The 21687-nt window shown below is 36.8% G+C and overlaps 1 protein-coding gene across 1 annotated transcript in view; it reads left to right on the plus strand.

Annotated features, from left to right (window-relative positions):
* ARHGAP29 (Rho GTPase activating protein 29) overlaps positions 1-21687 on the plus strand; it is a 79918-nt gene that overhangs the window by 56024 nt on the left and 2207 nt on the right. Inside the window, exons 13-22 of the mRNA XM_012661195.1 lie at positions 7427-7584; positions 8145-8284; positions 8558-8662; positions 10930-11028; positions 12543-12682; positions 12936-13124; positions 13718-13855; positions 18546-18778; positions 19520-19847; positions 19979-20087. Coding sequence (XP_012516649.1) covers positions 7427-7584; positions 8145-8284; positions 8558-8662; positions 10930-11028; positions 12543-12682; positions 12936-13124; positions 13718-13855; positions 18546-18778; positions 19520-19847; positions 19979-20087 — 1639 coding nt within the window. The remainder of the gene's footprint in view (positions 1-7426; positions 7585-8144; positions 8285-8557; positions 8663-10929; positions 11029-12542; positions 12683-12935; positions 13125-13717; positions 13856-18545; positions 18779-19519; positions 19848-19978; positions 20088-21687) is intronic.

Raw genomic sequence — 21687 nt, forward strand, 5'->3', positions numbered from 1 at the left:
AATTAAAAAGAAAAAATAGAGAAAAATTAATGAAACTAAAAGCTGTTTCTCTGAAAAGTTCAGTGATGTTCCGTGTGTGCACTTGAAAAGAAGGTGTGTTCTGTTGTTGAGTCTTTTGTAAATGTGAATTAGTTCCTGTTAGTTTAAGATGTAATTTATTTCTTCTGTAGTCTTGATGATTTACTTTTTACTACTACTAGCAATTACTGAGAAAGGAGTTACTGAGAAAGGAATTACTGAGAAAGAAGTTCCAACATATTGTGTATTTTTAGTTCTATCAGTCTTTGTTTTATGTATTTTGAAGGTCTGTCAGTTGCTTACATATTAACAATTATATGATCTTGGTGAATTGATCATTTTATCCTTATGCAGTGTCTCTTTGTCTTGGTAAATTCCCTTGCTTTTTATTCTATTTAATATTGATACAGCTATTTCAGTTTTCTTTTAATTGTTTTGAGCATGGTATATCTTTTGCCATTCTTCTATTTTTAATTTTATCATTATATTTAAAATGAGGTTTTTATATAGCATATAGATAGTATATACTTCCATCTTGATTTTTTAAAACATCTATTTTGATGGTCTCTATCTTCTAAGTGTAGTGTTTAGACCATTTATATTTAATGTAAATATATGCTCAGATTTGGGTCTACTATTTTCTTTCTTTCCTATTTATACTCTGTTTCCTTTCATCTTTTTCCCTTTTGCTGCATTCTTTTGGATGAATTGATAATTTTCTAGTCTTATATTTTAATTCTTGTCTTATATTTTAATTTATCTAATTCATTCGGGTTTTTTTTACTATCTTTATATGGTTTTTTAAAAAAATTGATGGCACTAGGAATTGATATGTATGTGTGTGTATATATGTGCACACACACATAAATATACACGTGCTTTCTCTTAATTTTTCATAGTCTGCTTAGAACTAGTATTTTACCACTTCAAGTGGAATGTAGAAACATTACCACCATGTAAGTCCCTTTACCTACTCTGGGTTGTAATTGATATATGTGTATTACATATATATACATTGAAAATGGCACCAGAGCATCTTAAAAATTTTGCTATTAAAAGTTTTACATACTATGAAGAAGTTAAGAGGGGAAAGATAGTCTGTTTACCCAGATGGTTACCATTTCCATTAATTATTCTTTCATTCTTATGGTTCCATCTTCTCTGGTAACATTTCCCTTTTGTCTGTAGAACTTCCTTTATTTTTATCATTTATTTTATAGCAAGTATGCTGGAAATGAATTCTCTTGGTTGTCTTTAATCTTTCATCTATTTTATTTTATCTTTTTTTCCAAAGCACATCTTTACTTGATACAGAATTCTAAATACAGAATTCAATTCTGTTCTTTCACAGCTTTAAAAATGGTGTTTCACTGCCTTCTGGCCTCCATAGTTTCTTGTGAGAAATCCACAATCATTTGAATGATTGTTCCCCTATGCGGTATGTGTTGTTTTTCTTTAAGTACTTTCAAGATTTCTTTTTCTTGTTTCTTTGGTTTTCCTCAGTTTTATTAAGGTGTATCTGGGCATGGTTTTTGCTGTTTCTCCTGTTTTGAATTCATTGAACTTGATTCACAAGTTTGACTCTTGTAAAATTTGGTAAGTTTTTAGCTATTATTTCTTCAGATTTTTTTTTGGAGCACTCTCTTTCTCCTCTTCCTCTAAGACTCAGTGACTCAAATGCTAACATCTTGTTATTCTCCCATAGGTCTGGAGGTCGTCTCTGTTTTTCCCTCTGTCTTTTTTCTCTTGGTGGTTTTTTTTTTGTTCTATTGATCTGTCTTCAAGTTCACTGACTCTTTCCTTTGTTATCTCCATTTTCCTATACAGTGAATTTTTTGTTTTAGATACTTTATTTTTCAGTAAAATTTCCTTTTGTTTCTTCTTTATATCTTCCATTTCTTTGAGACTTCTGTCTTTCCATGTTTCAAGATTGTTTGCCCTATTTTTTGCAACCATTATATTAGGTTGGTGCAAAAGTAATTGTGGTTTTGGCATTTGCTACTTGTTATTGGAATACATTCTTAAATAAATGTGGTTATGTTATACATCATTTTAGTGTGTATTTCTTTATTTTTTTGCGAATGAGTTTTTACTTACTGTTTATGTTATATTTATTTTAGACTATGGAAACGATATTAGACAAAAAGCAAATTTGAGCAATTTTTTTTTGTTTTTCTCTTTTTTTTTTTTGAGACAGAGTCTTGCTCTGTTGTCCAGGGTAGAGTGCCATGGCGTCAGCCTAGTTCACGGAAACCTCAAACTCCTGGGCTTGAGTGATCCTCCTGCCTCAGCCTCCTGAGTAGCTGGGACTACAGGCGTGTACCACCATGCCTGGCTAATTTTTTTTTTTCTATTTTTAGTTGCCCAGCTAATTTCTTTCTATTTTTAGTAGAGACACGGTCTTGCTCTTGCTGGGGCTGGTCTCGAACTCCTGACCTGAAGTGATCCTCCCGCCTTGGCCTTCCAGAGTGCTAGGATTACAGGCATGAGCCATGATGCCCGGCCTTGAGCAATTTTCTTATTCGAGTTCAAAATGGATCGTAAAGCAGTGGAGACAACTTGCAACATCAACAACACATTTGGCACAGGAACTGCTAAGGAACGTACGTGCAGTGGTGGTTCAAGAAATTTTGCAAAGGAGACGAGAGCCTTGAAGATGAGGAGTGCAGTGGCTGGCCATCGGAAGTTGACAACAACCAATTGAGAGCAATCATTCAAGCTGATCTCTTACAACTATGTGAGAAGTTGCCGAAGAACTCAACGTCAATCATTCTAAGGTGGTTAGGCATTTGAAGCAAATTGGAAGGTGAAAAAGCTCGATAAGTGAGTGCCTCATGAGCTGACCGAAAATCAAAAAAAATCATTTTGAAATGTTGTCTTCTTTTATTGTATGCAACAACAAACCATTTCTTGATTGGATTGTGACATGCAACAAAAAGTGGATTTTATATGACCAGCTAAGTGGCTGGACTGAGAAGAAGCTCGAAAGCACTTCCCAAAGCCAAACTTGCACCAAAAAAAGGTCATGGTTACTGTTTGGTGGTCTGCTGTTGGTCTGACCCACTAAAGCTTTCCGAATCCTAGTGAAACCATTACATCTGAGAAGTATGCTCAGCAAATCAGTGAGATGCCCTGAAAACAGCAACACCTGTAGCCGGCATTGGTCAACAGAAAGGGCCCAGTTCTTCTCCACAACAATGGTTGACCACACATTGCACAACCAATGTTTCAAAAGTTGAACGAATTGGGCTACAAAGTTTTATCTCATCTGCCATATTCACCTGACATCTCACCAACTGACTACCACTTCTTCAAGCATCTCCACAACGTTTTGCAGGGAAAACGCTTCCACAGCCAGCAGGATACAGAAAATGCTTTCCAAGAGTTTGTCAAATCCCAAAGCACAGATTTTTACACTTACAGGAATAAGCAAACTTACTTCTTGTTGTCAAAAATGTGTTGATTGTAATGGTTCCTATTTTGATTAATAAAGATGTGTTTGAGCCTACTTACAATGATTTAAAATTCACGATCTGAACCTGCAATTACTTTTGCACCAACCTAATAATACGTTTTAGAGTCTTCATGGGGTAATCCCAATATCTAAGTCATTTCACTGTTGGTGTCTGTTTATTTCTTTTCTCTTGTGAGTTGTTGAGATTTTCTTGGTTCTTCATGTGACGAGTAATTTTGGAAGATATCCTAGACATTTTCAATATTACTCTAAGTGACTCTGGGTTCTGTTTATAAATCTATGTTTAACATTATTTTTTTACAACTTTAGCAGGCATTTGATCTAGTTAGATTCACTTTCCAGATTCTTTTCTCAGTCTAATGGCCAGGAAACTGATGTCTGCCTATTCTGTTTGTCCAGGGCCAAGCGTGGGGAGGATAAAGAGAAAAAAGTAACAGGAATTTCAGACCCCTCCCTCTTTATACCACACTTAATCTGGTCATAAAGAAGGATCCCTTCAGAATTTTAGGTGTCTCTTCAGCTGCTACTGCTGTCACTACCGCTGCCACAGATTGTGTCTTAGGGATTTGTACTTGATTGGGGACTGGGCCAGGAGAGAAAACAACATGCAAAAGAAACCAGAGAATTTCCCCTGCTCTTTCAGTCACATCTTCTGCCACCACCACCCGCTTTTGTTCCTTGGTCCAGAGAGGACCTCTTGTGGAGCTCTTTCTGTCCACACTTCTGGGAATCAGGATATCTTTGAGTAGGAGCCCAGCATGGAGTGTAGGCTGGAAAGCCTGACTTGGGGAGTGGGTGAGAAAACATATTACTGGATTAGTCATACTTTGAATTGTAGCTCCATCTGAACCAGAAACCTTCCTAAAAACGTTTTTGGGTATTTAACATTATGTCTCTACAACTATTATGTACACATAACAATGTAAAATTAAAAATTAAAAAAATAAAATTGTATCTCATTCATTTACCAAATTTTGATTAATTAATATGTGATTAACTTACAGAATCATAAAATGACTTAAAAGAATTATAAAATTCAAGGATTCAAAATTTCCTTTTATAAGTCATGTAGGCTAATTATTTACCTTTGACAAATCCCTTCACCTTAAACAATAACATAGCTAAGATTGAATATACACTTGCCAGTATATTAAGCCCTTTGTCTACATTAACTCATTTAATTCTCACAAAATCCTATTAGGCTTTTAGCTCCATGATGAGAAAATTAAAGTTTAGAAAGCCTTCCCAAAGTGCGGTCCTGACCAGTCATGTTGCCATCACTGTGGGAGCCTGTGAGGGATGCAGAATCTTGGGTTTCAGCAGAGACCTTTGCAGTCATAATCTGCATTTGAACAGGATCCCCCAGGTGATTCATTTGCACATGAACTTTTCCAAAGCACTGGTTTAAAGAAGTTATAAATAACTTGATGGAGGGCACCCAACATGCAAGTTACCTTTAGGGTCAGGAGAGTAAGCAGTTACCTTTAGTTGGAGAGTGCCCTGACATAGCCAGCTGCTGGACTTAAACTGTATCATATGCAGCTTGAATTTCCTTTGTTCCTTGAAGGAATTAGGGCACAAATAAGCTATTTTGTTTCATGCATTTTTCAAATAATATTTATGCTGTTTCATGCATTTTTCAAATACTATTTATCCTTAGGGAAATACCTATCTACATTGGAAAGGACTTAAAGGCTAATCAGAAATTCAGCGTATCATCTGGTATGTCAGGAGAGATGAAGAAGAAACATGGCAGTCTTTGAAATAACATTAAGCTAATTGAAATTTGGTATTCATTCACATTGCTTTCCTTAAATACATTCCCCACACAGGAGCCAAAGTGGCATTTATTTTTTTTTTATTGTTTATTTCATTTTATTTTATTTTTTGAGACATTTTATTTTTTGCTCTTGTGTGCAGGCTAGAATGCAGTGGTGTCGTCATAGCTCATGGCAACCTCAAGTTCCTGAACTCAAGCGATCCTCTTGTCTCAGCCTCTGGAATACCGGGGACTACAGGCGTGCGCCACCCCGGCACCCACGCCTAGCTAATTTTAAATTTTTCGCAGAGACAAGGTCTTGCTATGTTTTCCAGGCTGGTCTCAAACTCATGGCCTTAAGTAGTTTCCTGCCTTGGCCTCCCAAAGTACTAGGATTATAGGTGTGAGCCACTGAACCTGGCCCAAAGTAGCATTTTAAAGAATAAATCAGATCGTGTTTTATAGGTTTGCTTAAAATCCTCTACCGGATTCCCCATTGCACTTAAATTCAGACTCCTTATCATGGTTTAGGTAACTGCTTCCCTTTCTGGCTTTATTTCAAACTTCAGCTCCACCTCTTTGAATATGCTTCAGCCATATTGAAGTCATCTGTTTCTTGAGCATGACAAACTCTTTCCCATTCACTTTTGTACTACCTCCTTCTTTTTGTTTGGATTAGTCTTCTCCCAGAAGCTTTGCAGTGGCTTTACATTAGATCTCACGTCAAATGTTACCTCCTCAGAGAGCCCTTCCCAAACCTACCACGTTGAAAATACCCTTGCATAAACACATACCTTGTCATACTCCATAATTTGACATTATTTTTTTTTTTTCAGCATATTATGGGGGTACAGATGTTTAGGTTACGTGTGTTGCCCTTGGTCCCCCCCCCCCCAAGTCCGTGTTTCAAATATGTCCATCCTTCGGGTAGTGCGCATTGCACTCCTTGTGTATACAAATACCCGTCCCCTCCTCCCTCCTCCCCTCTCCTCCCGCCGCCCTCCCCCTTCCCCAACATCCAATAGATGTTGTTCTGATATGTGCATTTATGCATAATTTGACATTGTTATAGAGTATTTCAATACCAGATATTATCCTATTTACATGATCTGTTACTTCTCTCTGATACCACTTCTCAGGATAACATAATGGTCCCTGAGGACCAGGATCTTATATGTTTGCTGTTATATACCCAAAGCCTAGGTTTTTGTGAACATCAAATTAGCTAAATTGATGTAAACCTCTGAGAATGGGTCTGGCATATTGTATGCACTTGTCAACTGCTATTATTGTTATTATTGTTACTGTAAATAGTTGTAGTGATAGTATATTTAGGCATTTGTAGAAACTCAATGCAATAATGCGTTTTTAATAGATTTGAGATAATATCTAGTTATAAAAACTGAGTACTGTAAATAATAAACATTTCTATTTTTATAGGATTGAAAAAGTGAAAGCAATTGAAATAATGGTGCTTTAATTGGAAACTTTTTTTCTCATGTTTTTCACTTAAGAATTTAGGCCGTTTTGGTCAGATCATCATAGTGTAGAGCTGGGGATCCTTGAAAACACATCCATTCGTTGGGCATAGTGGCTTACACCTATAATCCTAGTATTTTGAGAAGCCAGGGCAGCAGGATCCTTTGAGGCCAGGAGTTGGAGACCAGCCTGGGCAATTGGAAGACCCCATCCCTAGAAAAAAATTAAAAATTAGCTGAGCATGGTGGCACATGCCTATCTATAGTCCCAGCTACTCGGGCGGCTGAGGCAGAAAGATCGCTTGAGCCCAGGAGTTTGAGGCTGCAGTGAGCTCTGGTGATCACCACACTCTAGCCCAGGCAGCACAGTGAGACCCTGTTTAAAAAACCAAAAAACAAACACATCCATCTCCTAAAATTGTGAACCAGTAGGGATATGGGTTTATTGGGTTTTTTTTTTTTTAACTTTTCAGTTTAAAACCAGTTTTGTTGGAAATGACGGCTCCTGGATATTAGATTAAAACTACCTTCCCCCCATCTTGACTTTCCACAATATCAGACAACATAGTATGCTCAGAATGTATTCAGTATTGTATGCTTCGCTGTGTGGGTTTTTTTATTGGTGCTGTCATTGAAATAAATTAATATTTGTATAGCATATCTATATATCTCTTTTGTCTCTATTTGTGACCATAGGTAACAGTTAACCTCTTCCAGATGCAACACCTGCAGGCTGCCTCTCTTGCAAACAGTTTACAGTCTCTCTGTGATAGTGCCAAACTCTATGACCCAGGGCAAGAGTACAGTGAATTTGTCAAGGCCACAAATTCAGCCGAAGAAGAAAAAGTTGATGGGTGAGAATTAATATATAAATTAAGAGAGAAAACATTTATTGCTAAGTTCCTGTCTAATATAAGATGTCTGTTCTAATGTTGTCAAAATTAACTTTAAAATTTACAGAATATTGTTATTGTTATTTTATGGCTTCTAAGTAGATATATTCAAGGAATAGATGTAATTCACTTGAGTAGAGCTTTCCATTTTGACACATTCCTCAGTTCTTTGTGATCTGCAAATCCCTTGGGAATGACAAATGATGGCCATACATATTTTGAAAGTCCACAAAATATAACCTACATTTTCCATGAGGTTATATATTAGAAAAGTTTAGCCATGACATGAATTGTTGACTGCACTTTTGCTACTCCTTTCCATGTTTCCACTGTCATAAGTACAAATAACAAAAGTTTTATTTACATCTCCTATAAGAAGCTAAACCATGTAATATGGCTTGTTCTTAATATTTGGTTTAATTACTCTGTCTACATTAAGAGATTCTTCTGAGCATAAAAGAGACTGATTAGTCATTCTTCTGGGTGCTAAGTTTCATTTATTTTTGTTTGTTTATTTTTAGGAATGTAAATAAACAATTAATAAATAGTCCCCAAACTTCTGCATATAGACCTTCTGACTCTTTAGAAGATGTTGTGCGCCTTTCTGACAGTTCTAATAAAATTGAAGAGGACAGATGCTCTAACAGTGCAGATATAACAGGTAGTTTTCCACACTAAAGAGAGTGCTAATTTACAAAAGATCAGATAGTTTATATGTGATTGTGAAATAAGTTGGAACTCTGGATTTTAAATATCAGGCCTTAGGTTGTAAGTTTATGAGATCTTCTTAATAGTTGTAACTACCATGATTGTCTTAAAGTTGATAATTGGTCATTGTTAAAGAAATTTGAATTGTTTCATTTTATAGAATGTTGGTATTCTGTCTTATCAAATCCACTTCTAGCCAAGTTTGACTTTACTCTTTTTCTTAAAGGTCCTTCTTTTATAAGATCATGGACATTTGGGATGTTTAGTGACTCTGAGAGTACTGGAGGGAGCAGCGAATCTAGATCTCTGGATTCAGAATCTATAAGTCCAGGTACATAAATGTTTCAAGTCTAGCAGTGAAAATTCAATGAAAGATTAATCCTCTTTCTGAATATTTTTTATCTTTATAATGAACTGCCTCATACATAGGAGAATGTAAATACATGTACAGCTTTAAAAAAAATAATAAACCCTCATATATTCACCACCCAGCCTAAGAAGTAGATCATTATCAGTACATTAGAAGCCCCCAGTGTACACCTCCTTGATAACATTGCCCTGTCTCCCACTAGAATAAACCACTATGCTGAATTTTTAAAAATCATTCCGTGTTTTTAATGGTTTTAGTACCTGTATATAGTGGAGTTTTGCCTTCTTGTGAATGATACAAATGAAATCATGTTTTTCTTTTGTGATTTCATTCATACATTTTTTTTTGAGATCCATATTGATGTAGGTAGCCATCTTTATTTTCCCTGCTATATAGTATTCTATTATATGAACATAACTATCATCTATCTTTTGGTTTGTTTTGTATTAATAGTTAATTGCTATAATGCACAATGTCATTATGGCAATTCTTGTGCCTGTAATTACTTATACTTGTTAATTTTTGCAAATCTACTTTAAGATACTTTGATATAGATTGTCTCATAGTCCTCAGAGAGAGAGACAGAGTAGGTGTTTTGAACTCTCCCTTAGTGGCTTCAAAGAGGGTAACTTGCCTTAGGTTATACAGCTAGCAGGAGAAGACGGTAGCACTTGCACCCATGAGATTCTTACTTCCAGCATTCTTTCTTCACTCCTCTACCAGAGACGACTACAGTCTTGTTCTTTCTGGTTATGTTCCTCCTAGAATCTTGAGAGAGATATAGGATTTAACCACCCTCAAATTCTAAAGCCTTTTTCTGTTTAGCATTTTGTATGTTACAGAAATTTTACTCATTTAAATAAATCTCTTGTTTAAAGTTAGGAAAATTGTTCCATGCAGCACTGGGATTTGTAGACTGATTATCAGCTGTCACTTTGCCGCCTCCTTTAAAACTAGCACTGTCAAAGGGACATCCTGGAGATGTGAGCCTAAGTATTTAGCTAAATATTTGTAATGAGCTCTGTAAAAACAAATTGGTTCTAGCTAGCTCCAGAAATCATGACCCAATCTAGAGCAAGCCCTACATTATTTGGGATCCTGTAAGACTTCATGAGAGAAAGACAAAAATTTGGAAACCAGATCACCTGATAATGGGCAAAGATCTGGGAATGCATCACCTGGGAAAGAGGAAAATTGGGGACATAACAGCTATTTTCAAATACTGGAAGTGAAAAGGAATTAAAGTTAGAGTGCATGTTTGCTCCTTTGGGGAAAAATATGACCAAAGACTGGGATTTATAGGGAGGCAGATTTCTGCTCAGTAATATAAGGAATCCATTTTACAATTAGAACAGTTCTAAAATGCAATGTGTGACCTTGCGATTTCTTAGTTACTGGGAACACATTCAAAGCAAAAACTAGATGACCACCTTTAGGCATATTCTGAAGAGAAATCCTTTTTGGAAGAGAATGTTGTTTAAAATCATTTGTGAACAGCCTTTCTAACTCTGAAGCTAGCACTGTTAAGACCTTGAGTTAAAGTGAACTGAATTCTTCCACTTAGATATAGGCCTATTTATAATACCAGCAGGGAGTAAATAAATCTCATTCCCAGTTGGGTTGCTTCCAAACACGCTTCTATACACATGGCAGTGTCCTTTGTGGACATAGCTTGAATCCTGTGGTCTCAACTCCCTGCCAGGGATCACTGGGCTGTGGTTCCTGGTTCCTGGTGTCCTGTCTTACTAGGAACATAAATGGGATGTTACTATTGTAGTGTTTTTTTCAAAGATTTTTTGTGTGTTTTAGAAAGCTTTCGGTTGTATACATTTATTTATAACTTAATTCAACAAACACTTAATGACAACTTCATTATTGTGCCAGCAACTCTGTCAGATATTAGATATAAGACATGAATGGAAAATACTACCTATCCTTGTGGAGCTTACAATCTCCAACACTTATCGTCAGAAATTGGCAGTAAAGTCTCATTGGAATATATGATCCTCAGTTTTTAAATTTGTTTGAAATAGTCAGATTTGGTTAAATTCCCTTTTGTTCCTAGGAATAACTGTCAGAATTCCCTATTATCCAGAGTGTGAGAATTTATTTTTACATTAAAGCTAATAAAATAATATGACTTGTATTATTCCAAAAGTATTGTCATTACCCATTTCTGTAATTCTTCAGTGAATGGTCAGAGAATTGTATCCACAATTTTCTTTTAGGAGACTTTCATCGAAAACTTCCACGAACTCCATCCAGTGGAACCATGTCCTCTGCAGATGATCTAGATGAAAGAGAGCCACCTTCCCCTTCAGAAGCTGGTATAGTATTCACCTGAATTAAGTCTCACTAAATGAGTTGAATCAGTAGCACTGCATGCTGTTAGAAAAACAGTATGATTTTAAAGAATCATTACTTTGCTGTGTATTAAACAAAAGGTATCACAATGACTTGAATATATCCCAGAAATTATGTATGAGTTGAAAAAGTATTAATCAAATGTTACAAGTATAAGAATAAGTAGCACAGGCACGATGGCTCACGCCTGTAATCTTAGCATTCTGGGAGGCCAAGGTGGGAAGATTGCTTGAGGTCAGGAGTTCCAAACAAACCTGAGCAAGAGTGAGACCCTGTGTCTACTAAAAATAGAAAAAAAATTAGCTGGGTGTCCTGGCGCATGCCTGTAGTCCCAGCTACTCGGGAGGCTGAGGCAGGAGGGTTGCTTGAGCCCAGGAGTTTGAAGTTGCAGTGAGTTATGGTGAGGCCAGTGCACTGTATCCGGGGTGCATGAACGAGAATCTGTCTCAAAAAAAAGAAAAAGAAAAATCAGCTGGGTGTGGTGGCATGCACCTATAGTCCTAGCTACTCGGGAAGCTTAGGCAGGAAGGTTGCTTGAACCCAGGAGTGTGAGGTTGCAGTGAGCTATCATGACGCCACTGTACTCTATCCCAGGCAACAGAGCAAGACCTTGTCTCCAAAAAAAAAAAAAAAAAGTAGCAAAACTACTGTATCTAAAATGTATTAGTGTGGTGCTAAAGTAGGAGGCTAGATATTATGCTTTTTTTCATAAAACTAATACAGCGATTTAGTGTTAAAAGGCTTGCAATACATGAGAAAGTCTAAAAAAAATCTCCCTCAAAAGAAACAATGCAAGAAGCTAAGCAGGAAAGGTAAATAAATATACTTGTTGAGGACCAGGAAAATTGTGGATGTGGAAGGATATAAAAGTAAAGTCAATTACTTTAATGACTTGAATTAGATTCATAAAAATTAGTTTTGTACATTTGATACCTCCAGATTTCTGTTTCAACATCATTTCTTAAATTAATGGAATATCTGACCCTCCAGTATGGTATTTAGTATATAACTAGCTAGTATTATCTACAATTTTATAATGAATTAAGAATCAGTTTATCCTTAATGCAAATAATGCTGACATGCTAACCTCATCTAACTATTTTTCTTTGAAGTGTTTATAGGGGCTTTTTCTAAGAACGTAATGCCACTTATAGACACTCTTCCCAGCTCTTTAAAGGGTATATTAGTAACAACGTAAATTTGTTGATTCTAAAAACATTATGCCATGCTATTTTAGAATTATCTCATTGACTTGGTGGTGATTTTTACTCATAGCTTAAAAGTTTGATAAATGTATATGCCCTTTAAGAGATCTATAAATTGGATACTTATTTTGATGTTACAAATTCAAAATAATAGCTTTTTGTAATATATGGAATGATTGGAATATCTAAGCCTTATTCAAAATACAGCCTCACATGGTATAATTTTTCTGTAATCTCACAATTTTTATATACTAACCTATTTTTGTTGCAAGGACCCAATTCTCTTGGAACATTTAAGAAAACATTGATGTCAAAGGCAGCTCTCACTCACAAGTTTCGCAAATTGAGATCCCCCACGAAATGTAGGGATTGTGATGGCATTGTAGTGTTCCAAGGTGTTGAATGTGAAGAGGTAAGACCTTCCCGGAATTGCATTAGCCCCTTTATGCTTACTTATTAGGATCTTATGCAAATATATTTTTAATAAATTATACCAGTGTACTTTCTATAATTTTATATTTCATTTTGCTGTTAAATGTATTTCAAACACGAAAAGTAATATCTTTTAAGCTGATTTTTGTTATATTACTCTCTACCTATAGTTTGCCCATTTGTGAATAGTTTTAAGGTGAATTAACCAGTTTTAAACTATCATTTTCTTGTAGTGTCTCCTTGTTTGTCACCGAAAGTGCTTGGAAAATTTAGTCATCATTTGTGGTCGTCAGAAACTACCAGGAAAAATACACTTATTTGGAGCAGAATTCACACAAGTTGCAAAAAGGGAACCAGATGGCATCCCTTTTGTACTTAAAGTGTGCGCTTCAGAGATCGAAAATAGAGCCTTATGTCTACAGGTACATTATAACTCTTAAAAACATAAATGCAGCCAGGCATGGTGGCTCACTCCTGTAATCCTACCACTTTGGGAAGCCGAGGTGGGAGGATTGCTTGAGGCCAGGAGTTCGAGACCAGCCTGAGCGAGAGTGAGGCCCCATCTCTACTAAAAATAGAAAAATTAGCCGGGGATGGTGGTGTGCGCCTGTAGTCCCAGCTACTCAGGAGGCTGATGCAGGAAGATTACTTGAGCCCAGGACTTTGAGATTTCAGTGAGCTGTGATGGTGACACTGTACTGTAGCCCAGGCAACAGAGACATAAATTTTATGCCTGTATGATTTATTCTGAGGAAAAGGAGGCTTTAAAGGAAAATAGTTTTTTTTTCAGTTTTTAATAATTTATTCACATTTCTTTAGAAAATGTATTTTAGTTTTTAGTATTAATATTTCAGGATTTTAAATTTTATCTAAAATACTTAAAAAAATGGAAACATCTTGCCTGAAGGACTCTGTAAAAAAAAAAAATGGAAACACACACATCAGATATATTTAGATATCTGCATTTAGCTGTTTGTACTAAAACAGAATTTTGTAAACTTTTTTTCTACTCAAGGGAATTTATCGTGTGTGTGGAAACAAAATAAAAACCGAAAAACTATGTCAAGCTTTAGAGAATGGAATGCACTTGGTAGACATTGCAGAATTTAGTTCACATGACATCTGTGACGTCTTGAAATTATACCTTCGACAGGTAAAATTTTTACCCTTAAAACCTACTGCTAAATAAAAAAGAGCAAAAATGTAATTTGTATGTTGCTGGCAACATTTGCCATATATATGTTTTCATTGGCATAAACTATATTGATATCTTTCTAATTATTGTATAGGTCAAAGAGTGTATAAATATATATGTACAGTTTAAAGAGCAATTATAATAATAATCATTTCCTGTCACCCAACTTAGGAAAACCAATTACTATACCTTATAAAAGACTCCCATGTGTCTCTTCCAATTTGTAGCCTACCAGTTCCACCTAAGAGGCCTTTCCTAACCATTTTAATAACTCCTTCTGTTTTCTTAGTAGTTTTAATAGCTGTTGTTCATTCCTAAACAATGTATCTTTAAGTTTTGGAAAAGTAACTGGAAAGCATAAATCTAGCTGTATAAGGAAAACCCACTGTCCGCACTGTTATATGAAGAAGATTCAGTAAATAGAACAGTGTGTGGATCATCATCTGGCTTTGTTTTCATTGATATTTTCAAATAGCTATTATGAGAGGTCATTGGAAAAGGTCATGAATGTGTCCTGGGAGGATGAAATGCACCATTTTGGGGACATCAGGCAGGGCTGTCCTATAAGCTCAATATTGCATATACTAGCTGGAATATGGTCAGCACGTTTTCTTTTCTGTGCTCACTGTTACACCTGTAGTTTGCAGGAGTAGGTCCAAAGAAAACACATCTGTGGAGTGAAGTGAATGGCATTAGTGGCTTCAGGCCACAGCTTGCGGAGGGGTTACAGGAACTTAATCAGCACATTGTCATGAGCCAAGTACAAAAGAGATCTGAGCCAAGCCCAGCTGGCCTTCTGTCCTCAGGTGAAAATGAAAGGATAATGGCAGAAAGAATAGTGATGATAGTACTCAACATGTCAGTCTCTGCAGTTCTCTGGCTGCAATCTGGCTTCATTTTAAAATTAATTGATTTTTAATTGACATTTAAAAATTGTGCACATTTATGGGGTACATAGTGATGTTTCAATATATATCGTATAGTAGTCAGATCAGGATAATTAGCATATCCATCATCTCAAACATTTATCATTTCTTTGTGTTGGGAACACTCAATATCCTCCTTTTAGCTATTTGAAACTATGTAATATATTTTTGTTAACTATAGTCATCCAACAGCGGTATAGAAATCTATAACTTATTCTTCCTGTCTAGCTATAATTTTGTACTGGATCTCTTATAATATGGCAAATAGTTGTCACCCTGGGATCTCTCTTCTCCTTCCTCCCTCTTTTGTCTTCCTCATTTTGGATTTATTGTCCTATTTTGGTCATGACCATACTTGAGCAAGGTAGAATAGGAGTAAATATTTGAAACCTTATTTATCCATGAATGTCTTTATTCTGCCCTCTTAAATGGAAATGTAATAGTGTGAAAAGTGTGGAAGGTTATAGTATTTTAGGCTGCAAGTTATTTTTCTTTAGAATTATGAAGGCTTTTTTTTTCTTTGAAGTCTGAAATCCTTCTCGTTTCATTTCTAACTCTGTGTATGTGGCTTATTTTATCTCACCAAAAGCTGGTAGAATCTTCTTTTTTCCCCCAACTATCCTGAAATTTCATAATGATGTGCCTTGACATGGGTGTATTTTTGTCCACTATTCTGGGCCCCCCATGAGCTCTATCAATCTGGTTAGTCCTTTAGTTTTTAGAATTTTTCTTTATTTTGTTGCTCATTTCCCCTCCTCTATTTCTTTCTACTTTCTACCTGGAACTCTTACTTGGATAATTGACAACCTATACTGGTTCTCTAGTTCCCTTACCTTTTCTCTGTTATTTATTTCTTTTTTTGTTTTTGTTTTCTTTCAACACTTACTAAGAAATTTCCTCAGCTTTATTTTTCTTCTCTGCTATGAACTGTTTCTTTACTGATACTGTGTTTTAATTTCCAAGAACTCTGGTTTTTTGATCTTTTTATAGCTTCCTTTCTTTTTTTAATGAATGCAGTATCTTATCTACCTGAGCATGTTAAGGGTTTTTTTTTTAAAGAGTTATTTTCTCTGCATATCCTCTAGCCCTGTCCAATAGAAATATAATGTGCGCCACATGTGTAATACTGAATTCTCTAGTAGCTACATAAAAATAAGTAAAGTTAATATTTTATTATATTGGAAATATCATTTGAACATTTAATTAGTATTTTTAATTTTTAATGAAATATTTCCCCTTTTTTTTTTTTTTTTTTTTGGTACTGAGTCTTTAAAATCTGGTGTGTATTGTTCATTTAGAGCTGCAGTCACTAATCTCTGGGCTGCAGACTGGTGCTAGTCCATGGCCTATTAGGAACCGGGCCGCACAGCAGGAGGTGAGTGGTAGGCCAGCAAGCGAAGCTTCATCTGTATTTACAGCCGCTCCCCATTGCTCGCATCACCACATAAGCTCAACCTCCTGTCAGATCAGCAGCAGCGTTAGATTCTCATAGGAGAGCAAACCCTAGTGTAAACTGCGTGTGTGAGGAATCTAGGTTGTGCACTCCTTATGAGATCTAATGCCTGATGATCTGAGGTGGAGCTGAGGCAATGATGCTAGTGCTGAGGAGTGGCTGCAAGTACAGATTATCATTAGCAGAGAGATTTGACTGCATAATAAATGTAATGTGCTTGAATGATCCTGAAAACATCCTCCATCTCCCCACTTTCCTCTCCCCCCGACCCCCATCCATGGAAAAATTATCTTCTATGAAACCAGTCCCTGGTGCCAAAAAGGTTGAGGACCACTGATTTAGAGCACATCTCAACTTGGACCAGCCTCATTTCCAGTGCTCAGTAGCCATATGTGTCTAGTGGCCACCGTATTAATAGCAGAGTTCTAGACCTTTAAGTTGTTTTGAGTTTTTTTTCCCTACCCATTTTGGTTTCTGTCTTCCCTAGTTGTCTGCTTATAATGAAAGATTTGGAAATTGAAATCTCTTTGGAAGCTCTTGAACACATGAAGGCTTTGAAGACATTGAGCTTTATTATAGGACGATCTAGGCGGGCTGTTTGGGAAACACCTGATGTCTGTATCTCCAGGTCCCTAATCTTGGGCTGCTCTGATACTCCTTGCCTAGAGTGTGGTGCCAGTCCTCTGGGAGACTCGTAGGGTATGAAGGTTGCAGAATCTCTGCATGCAGTGTGTGTAGAGTTGCTACATCTCCATTTTCAGGGAGTTGCCTTATGCTTGACATTACCCATCCGGAGACCCTGTTTTATACTGAGCAGAGAAAAAATCTCCAGATTTGCTTAGGAGGTTGGAGTGGAGACAAGAATCTATATATCTAAGCCTTCTCAGGTAGCTTAGGTCTCACCCTCCCACAGGATCAGAGGACCTAGTGCTGACAGCCCGTGAGTCTCCTTGGGATTCTGTAAATCATGTAGGTTCATAGTTTGGGGTTTCAGCTTTCTCAGAACTGCTAAGTCAGCATTCGTTCATCTGTTCTTCAGCTTGTGAAATGTTGCTTTTGTCTCCTCTCCTATACTCCCAGTCCTTGTGGGCTTTTACTGCATTTTAGTAGGGTTGCGGGGAGAAAAGAAATTAGGTATAATTGTTGGATCTGTCATGGTATCCCAGGAAACTATTCAACTCTTTAATCACATTTTACAGGATGCTCAACTAAAAAATGGAGGCTGAGTGCCTTTGAATGACTATAAATCTCATAATGAATCCTCCTTTATCTTTTCTGGCCAGTCAGACAGAGGAAATGAATGGGGTCCAATACTGTCAGGTCTCATTCTGTCTCAGGAATATTGTGTGACCAAGACTTTCACGTGGGAAACCATGCTCAATTTTTACAACAGTATTAGAGAGCGGCTTTCATTTTGCTCATTTACTATGTGGAAAACCTGAAGCTCCAAGAAGTTAAGTGACTTCCTTCAGATCCCAGAGTGCTGGAGGTAGAAATCGATCTCAAGGCTGCCTCTCTCTAGAACCAGCAGGGGAAACCAGAGAGAGGGGACCTACCTCACTGCAGATAATAAAGGACATCACATAGCCAGAGCTACACTTTATTTTCCATTGCAGAGCCCATAGAAATGTTGAAATTCATTATGGCAGTGGGCAGATCAAAATGGCATGCCCTTTGTTAGTTCAAGAGACAAACCACTTCTTTTGACCTTCTTATGGCAGTTGAAATTGTATTTAAAAATTAGATAAATAAAATGTTGACAGTGTTTTTCTTGTAGTTCATATTGTCTGATGGTAATCTTCAATGTGTCCCAAGTAAAACACAAAGGCCCTATACCATTTGTTCTTTCTGTCTCCCCCGTACCAATAAAATTCAGTTTATCAGCTTTTTCTAATAAATTTGACTTCGTTCATTATCCTGGGCTTGTTTCAGTAAAACAGTTGAAGATCATCCTAACTTTGGGGCAGTCATCAATGTAATTGGTAGGAGAGATACATATCAGTTTTAAAATTCCACATGCAGCTTTAAGTGTAGGTTAGAGTTTTACTGATTATCAGTTACCTCATTTTTAATATAGATAAAATTTATGATGATTTAAGGTTCACATAGGTCATATCTGTAGCAAACATACGTACATTTCTAAATGTAAATTGACTGTAAATCTTGATAATCTGAAGAGACGTACCAAATCATTCAATAACTATCAGTAATAGTTGACTATTAACAGAAAAAATAGAATGATATTCCTAATGTAATTTTACTTTTTCAGCTCCCAGAGCCATTTATTTTATTTCGATTGTACAAGGAATTTATAGACCTTGCAAAAGAGATCCAGCGTGTAAATGAAGAACAAGAGACAAAAAAGGATAGCCCTGAGGACAAAAAGTGGCCAAGTATGTGTATAGAAATGAAACGAATTCTTCTAAAAAGCAAGGACCTTCTAAGACAATTGCCAGCATCAAATTTGAACAGTCTTCATTACCTCATAGTACATCTTAAGCGGTAAGAATTTTATATAAATAGAACATCTGTTAATGTGTAGATAATTGATTAGTTTTTTGTTTTTATTTTTAATTGTGGCAAACTGCATATAAAATTTACCATCTTAATTATTTTTCAGTGTACAGTTGAGTAGTGTTAAGTATATTTACATTGTTATGTTATTTTTTAAATGAACATTTCATTTCTAACATAGGAGGGAGACATTGAATATATATGTTCATGCAGCCAGTGTCATCCCCTCAGATGCGTCCTGTATGCCAGGCTCTACCTGGGGAAACAAGGATGAAAACATAGGGTTTCTGCCATCTGTTGGGCTTATCAGCTTGGAGGACAGACCTGCAGACCAGTGGAGTACAGCATCATTCATATTCTAACAGGGCTATGCGCAGCATGCCAAGGACTATGGGGTGAAGGGGCTAAAACAGAGGAGGTATCCCTCGAGTCAGACATAAAGAACTGAGTAGTGGTTTGATGAACAAAGAATGTATGCAGGAAGAGCATTCCAAGCAGAGCGTAACAGACACAGACACGAGAGCATTTTGCATTTGGGAAGTATAAGTAAATTGGTAAGGCTGCAACACAGCAAGTAGTAGCAGGAACTGAGCTAGGTGGAGGCCTGATAAAGTCTTGCATACCTGGCAGATGAGCTGACCATATGCTCATACTGTTCCCATAGTAAAACTACCATGAAGAAACCCTAATAGGCAAATCTCATACAGCTTTATGTGTTCTACTTTGCAGGGTAGTAGATCATGCAGAAGAAAACAAGATGAACTCCAAAAATTTGGGGGTGATATTTGGACCAAGTCTTATTAGGCCAAGGCCCACAACTGCTCCAGTCACCATCTCCTCCCTTGCTGAATATTCAAATCAAGCGCGGTTGGTGGAGTTCCTCATTACTTACTCACAGAAGATCTTCGATGGATCCCTACAGCCACAAAATGTTGTGTGTAGTACAGGTGGTGTTGCACCTCAGGTTGATCAAGGCTGTCTTCTGAAGTCTCCATTATCACCAGAAGAAAGAGACCCAGAACATTCCATGAAATCACTATTTTTTTCTTCAAAGGAAGTGAGTTTTTACCTTTATGGAATTGTATTAGAAGTTTGTGATGTTTGTGTTAATAAGTTGAAAATCTTTGAACTGTTTACTTTAAGGTGTGTTTTGCTTCTTCAAATTTAAAAATTCTCTTCCATCAACAGGATATCCATACTGCAAGTAGTGAAAGCAAAATTTTTGAACCAGCTACATCATTTGAGGAATCAGAACGCAAGCAAAATGCATCGGAAAAATGTAATGCATGTCTCAGTGGTGAGTGGCCATGTAAAAAAATGTTGACTTAAAATTTTGCCAATAAAACATAATTAAAAGCCAAGGTAAGTGGAGGTGAAGGAAGTTAGAGAACAAAACTTTATTAGTTAATATATCTTGGCTAGCCATTGAGAATGTTGCTTGTTACTATAACTTGCATTTTCCACCCACCTCCCACCCCTGCCCCCCAAGACAGGGTCTTGCTCTTTTGCCCAGGTTAGAGTATAGTGGCACAATCAAAGCTCAGTGCAGCCTCAACCTCCTGGGCTCAAGTGGTCCTCCTGCCACAGCCTCCTGAGTAGCTGGAACTATAGGGACACAACACCATGCCTGGCTAATTTTTTAAAGTTTTTTTGTAGAGAAGGGGTCTCACTGTGTTGCCTGGGCTGGTCTCAAATTCTTGGCCTCAAGCGATCCTCCCGACTAGACCTCCCAAAGTGCTGGGATTACAGGCATGAGCCACTGTACCTGTCTACCTTGTATTTAAATGAATGTCATTCTTCATAATAATCTTCCTTATAAAAAATGTTTTTTGTGTTCCTTCTGAAAATGCTTTTTCTTCTTTTTTATTTTATTTTATTTATTTATTTTTTTGAGGCAGTCTCACTTTGTCCCCCAAGCTAGAGTGCAGTAGCATCATCGTAGCTCGCTGTAACCTCAACTCCTGGGCTCAAGCCATTATCCCGCCTCAGCCTCCCAAGTAGCTGGGACTAGAGGCATGTGCCACCACGCCTGGCTAATTTTTCTATTTTTTGTAGAGGCAGGATCTCATTCTTGCTCAGACTGGTCTCAAACTCCTGACCTCAAGCGATCCTCCCGCCTTGGCCTCCCAGAGTGCGAGGATTACAGGCGAGAGCCACCGAACCCAGCCCACTAGCATCTTCTGTTACCGTAGTTCAGGGTACTGATGTAACTGTTCATAAAGAATCAAACTAGACTTCTGAAATTGAAAAAATTTAGACTCCTAAAATTTTTTCACGTTCTTTTTCCCTGTGGCCCTCTTTTAACTCATTAAGCACATACGCGTATATGTCTTTTTTTAATTTCTTTGACAGCAGTCATTCACTGCTTTTCTTTATATGATAATTTTAGTTGCAATGATTAGTAGCTGTCAAAACTAGTGGAAAAGCTTTCATTTGGTATTGTAACTCCACATTGTTACAACTAAATTCCAATTTTTCACTATATATCCATACATTTTTAACTTAATGTGTAATTAAATATCAATAAGCATAGCCTAATAGGGTCTAAAAAGGAAGAGAAGTATCATTCACCAAGTACCTGCCTATTCCGTGGAAAGCACTGCGCTTATTGTTTAATTCCATTTATCTGATTGGATCTTTGTAACAGTTCTGTGCTTTAAAGTATATATAGCATTAGCCTCATTCAACCCATAGCTAACAATATGAGAGAGGTTAAGTAATGCCAAAGGTGATGCCCCTAATAAATTGTTCAGTCAGAATTTGAACCCAGTCGGATTCCTATTTCTGTGCTTATTTCATTCACCCATAATCTAGGGCCCCCAATTAGTAATAGTAACACTAATAAATGGCATTTTCCAGTGCTTATTGTGTACAAGATAATTCTACACACATTTCTG

This window comes from Propithecus coquereli, unplaced genomic scaffold (genome assembly GCF_000956105.1).
Source record: "Propithecus coquereli isolate 6110/MARCELLA unplaced genomic scaffold, Pcoq_1.0 Scaffold7, whole genome shotgun sequence".
Taxonomy (NCBI): Eukaryota; Metazoa; Chordata; class Mammalia; order Primates; family Indriidae; genus Propithecus; species Propithecus coquereli.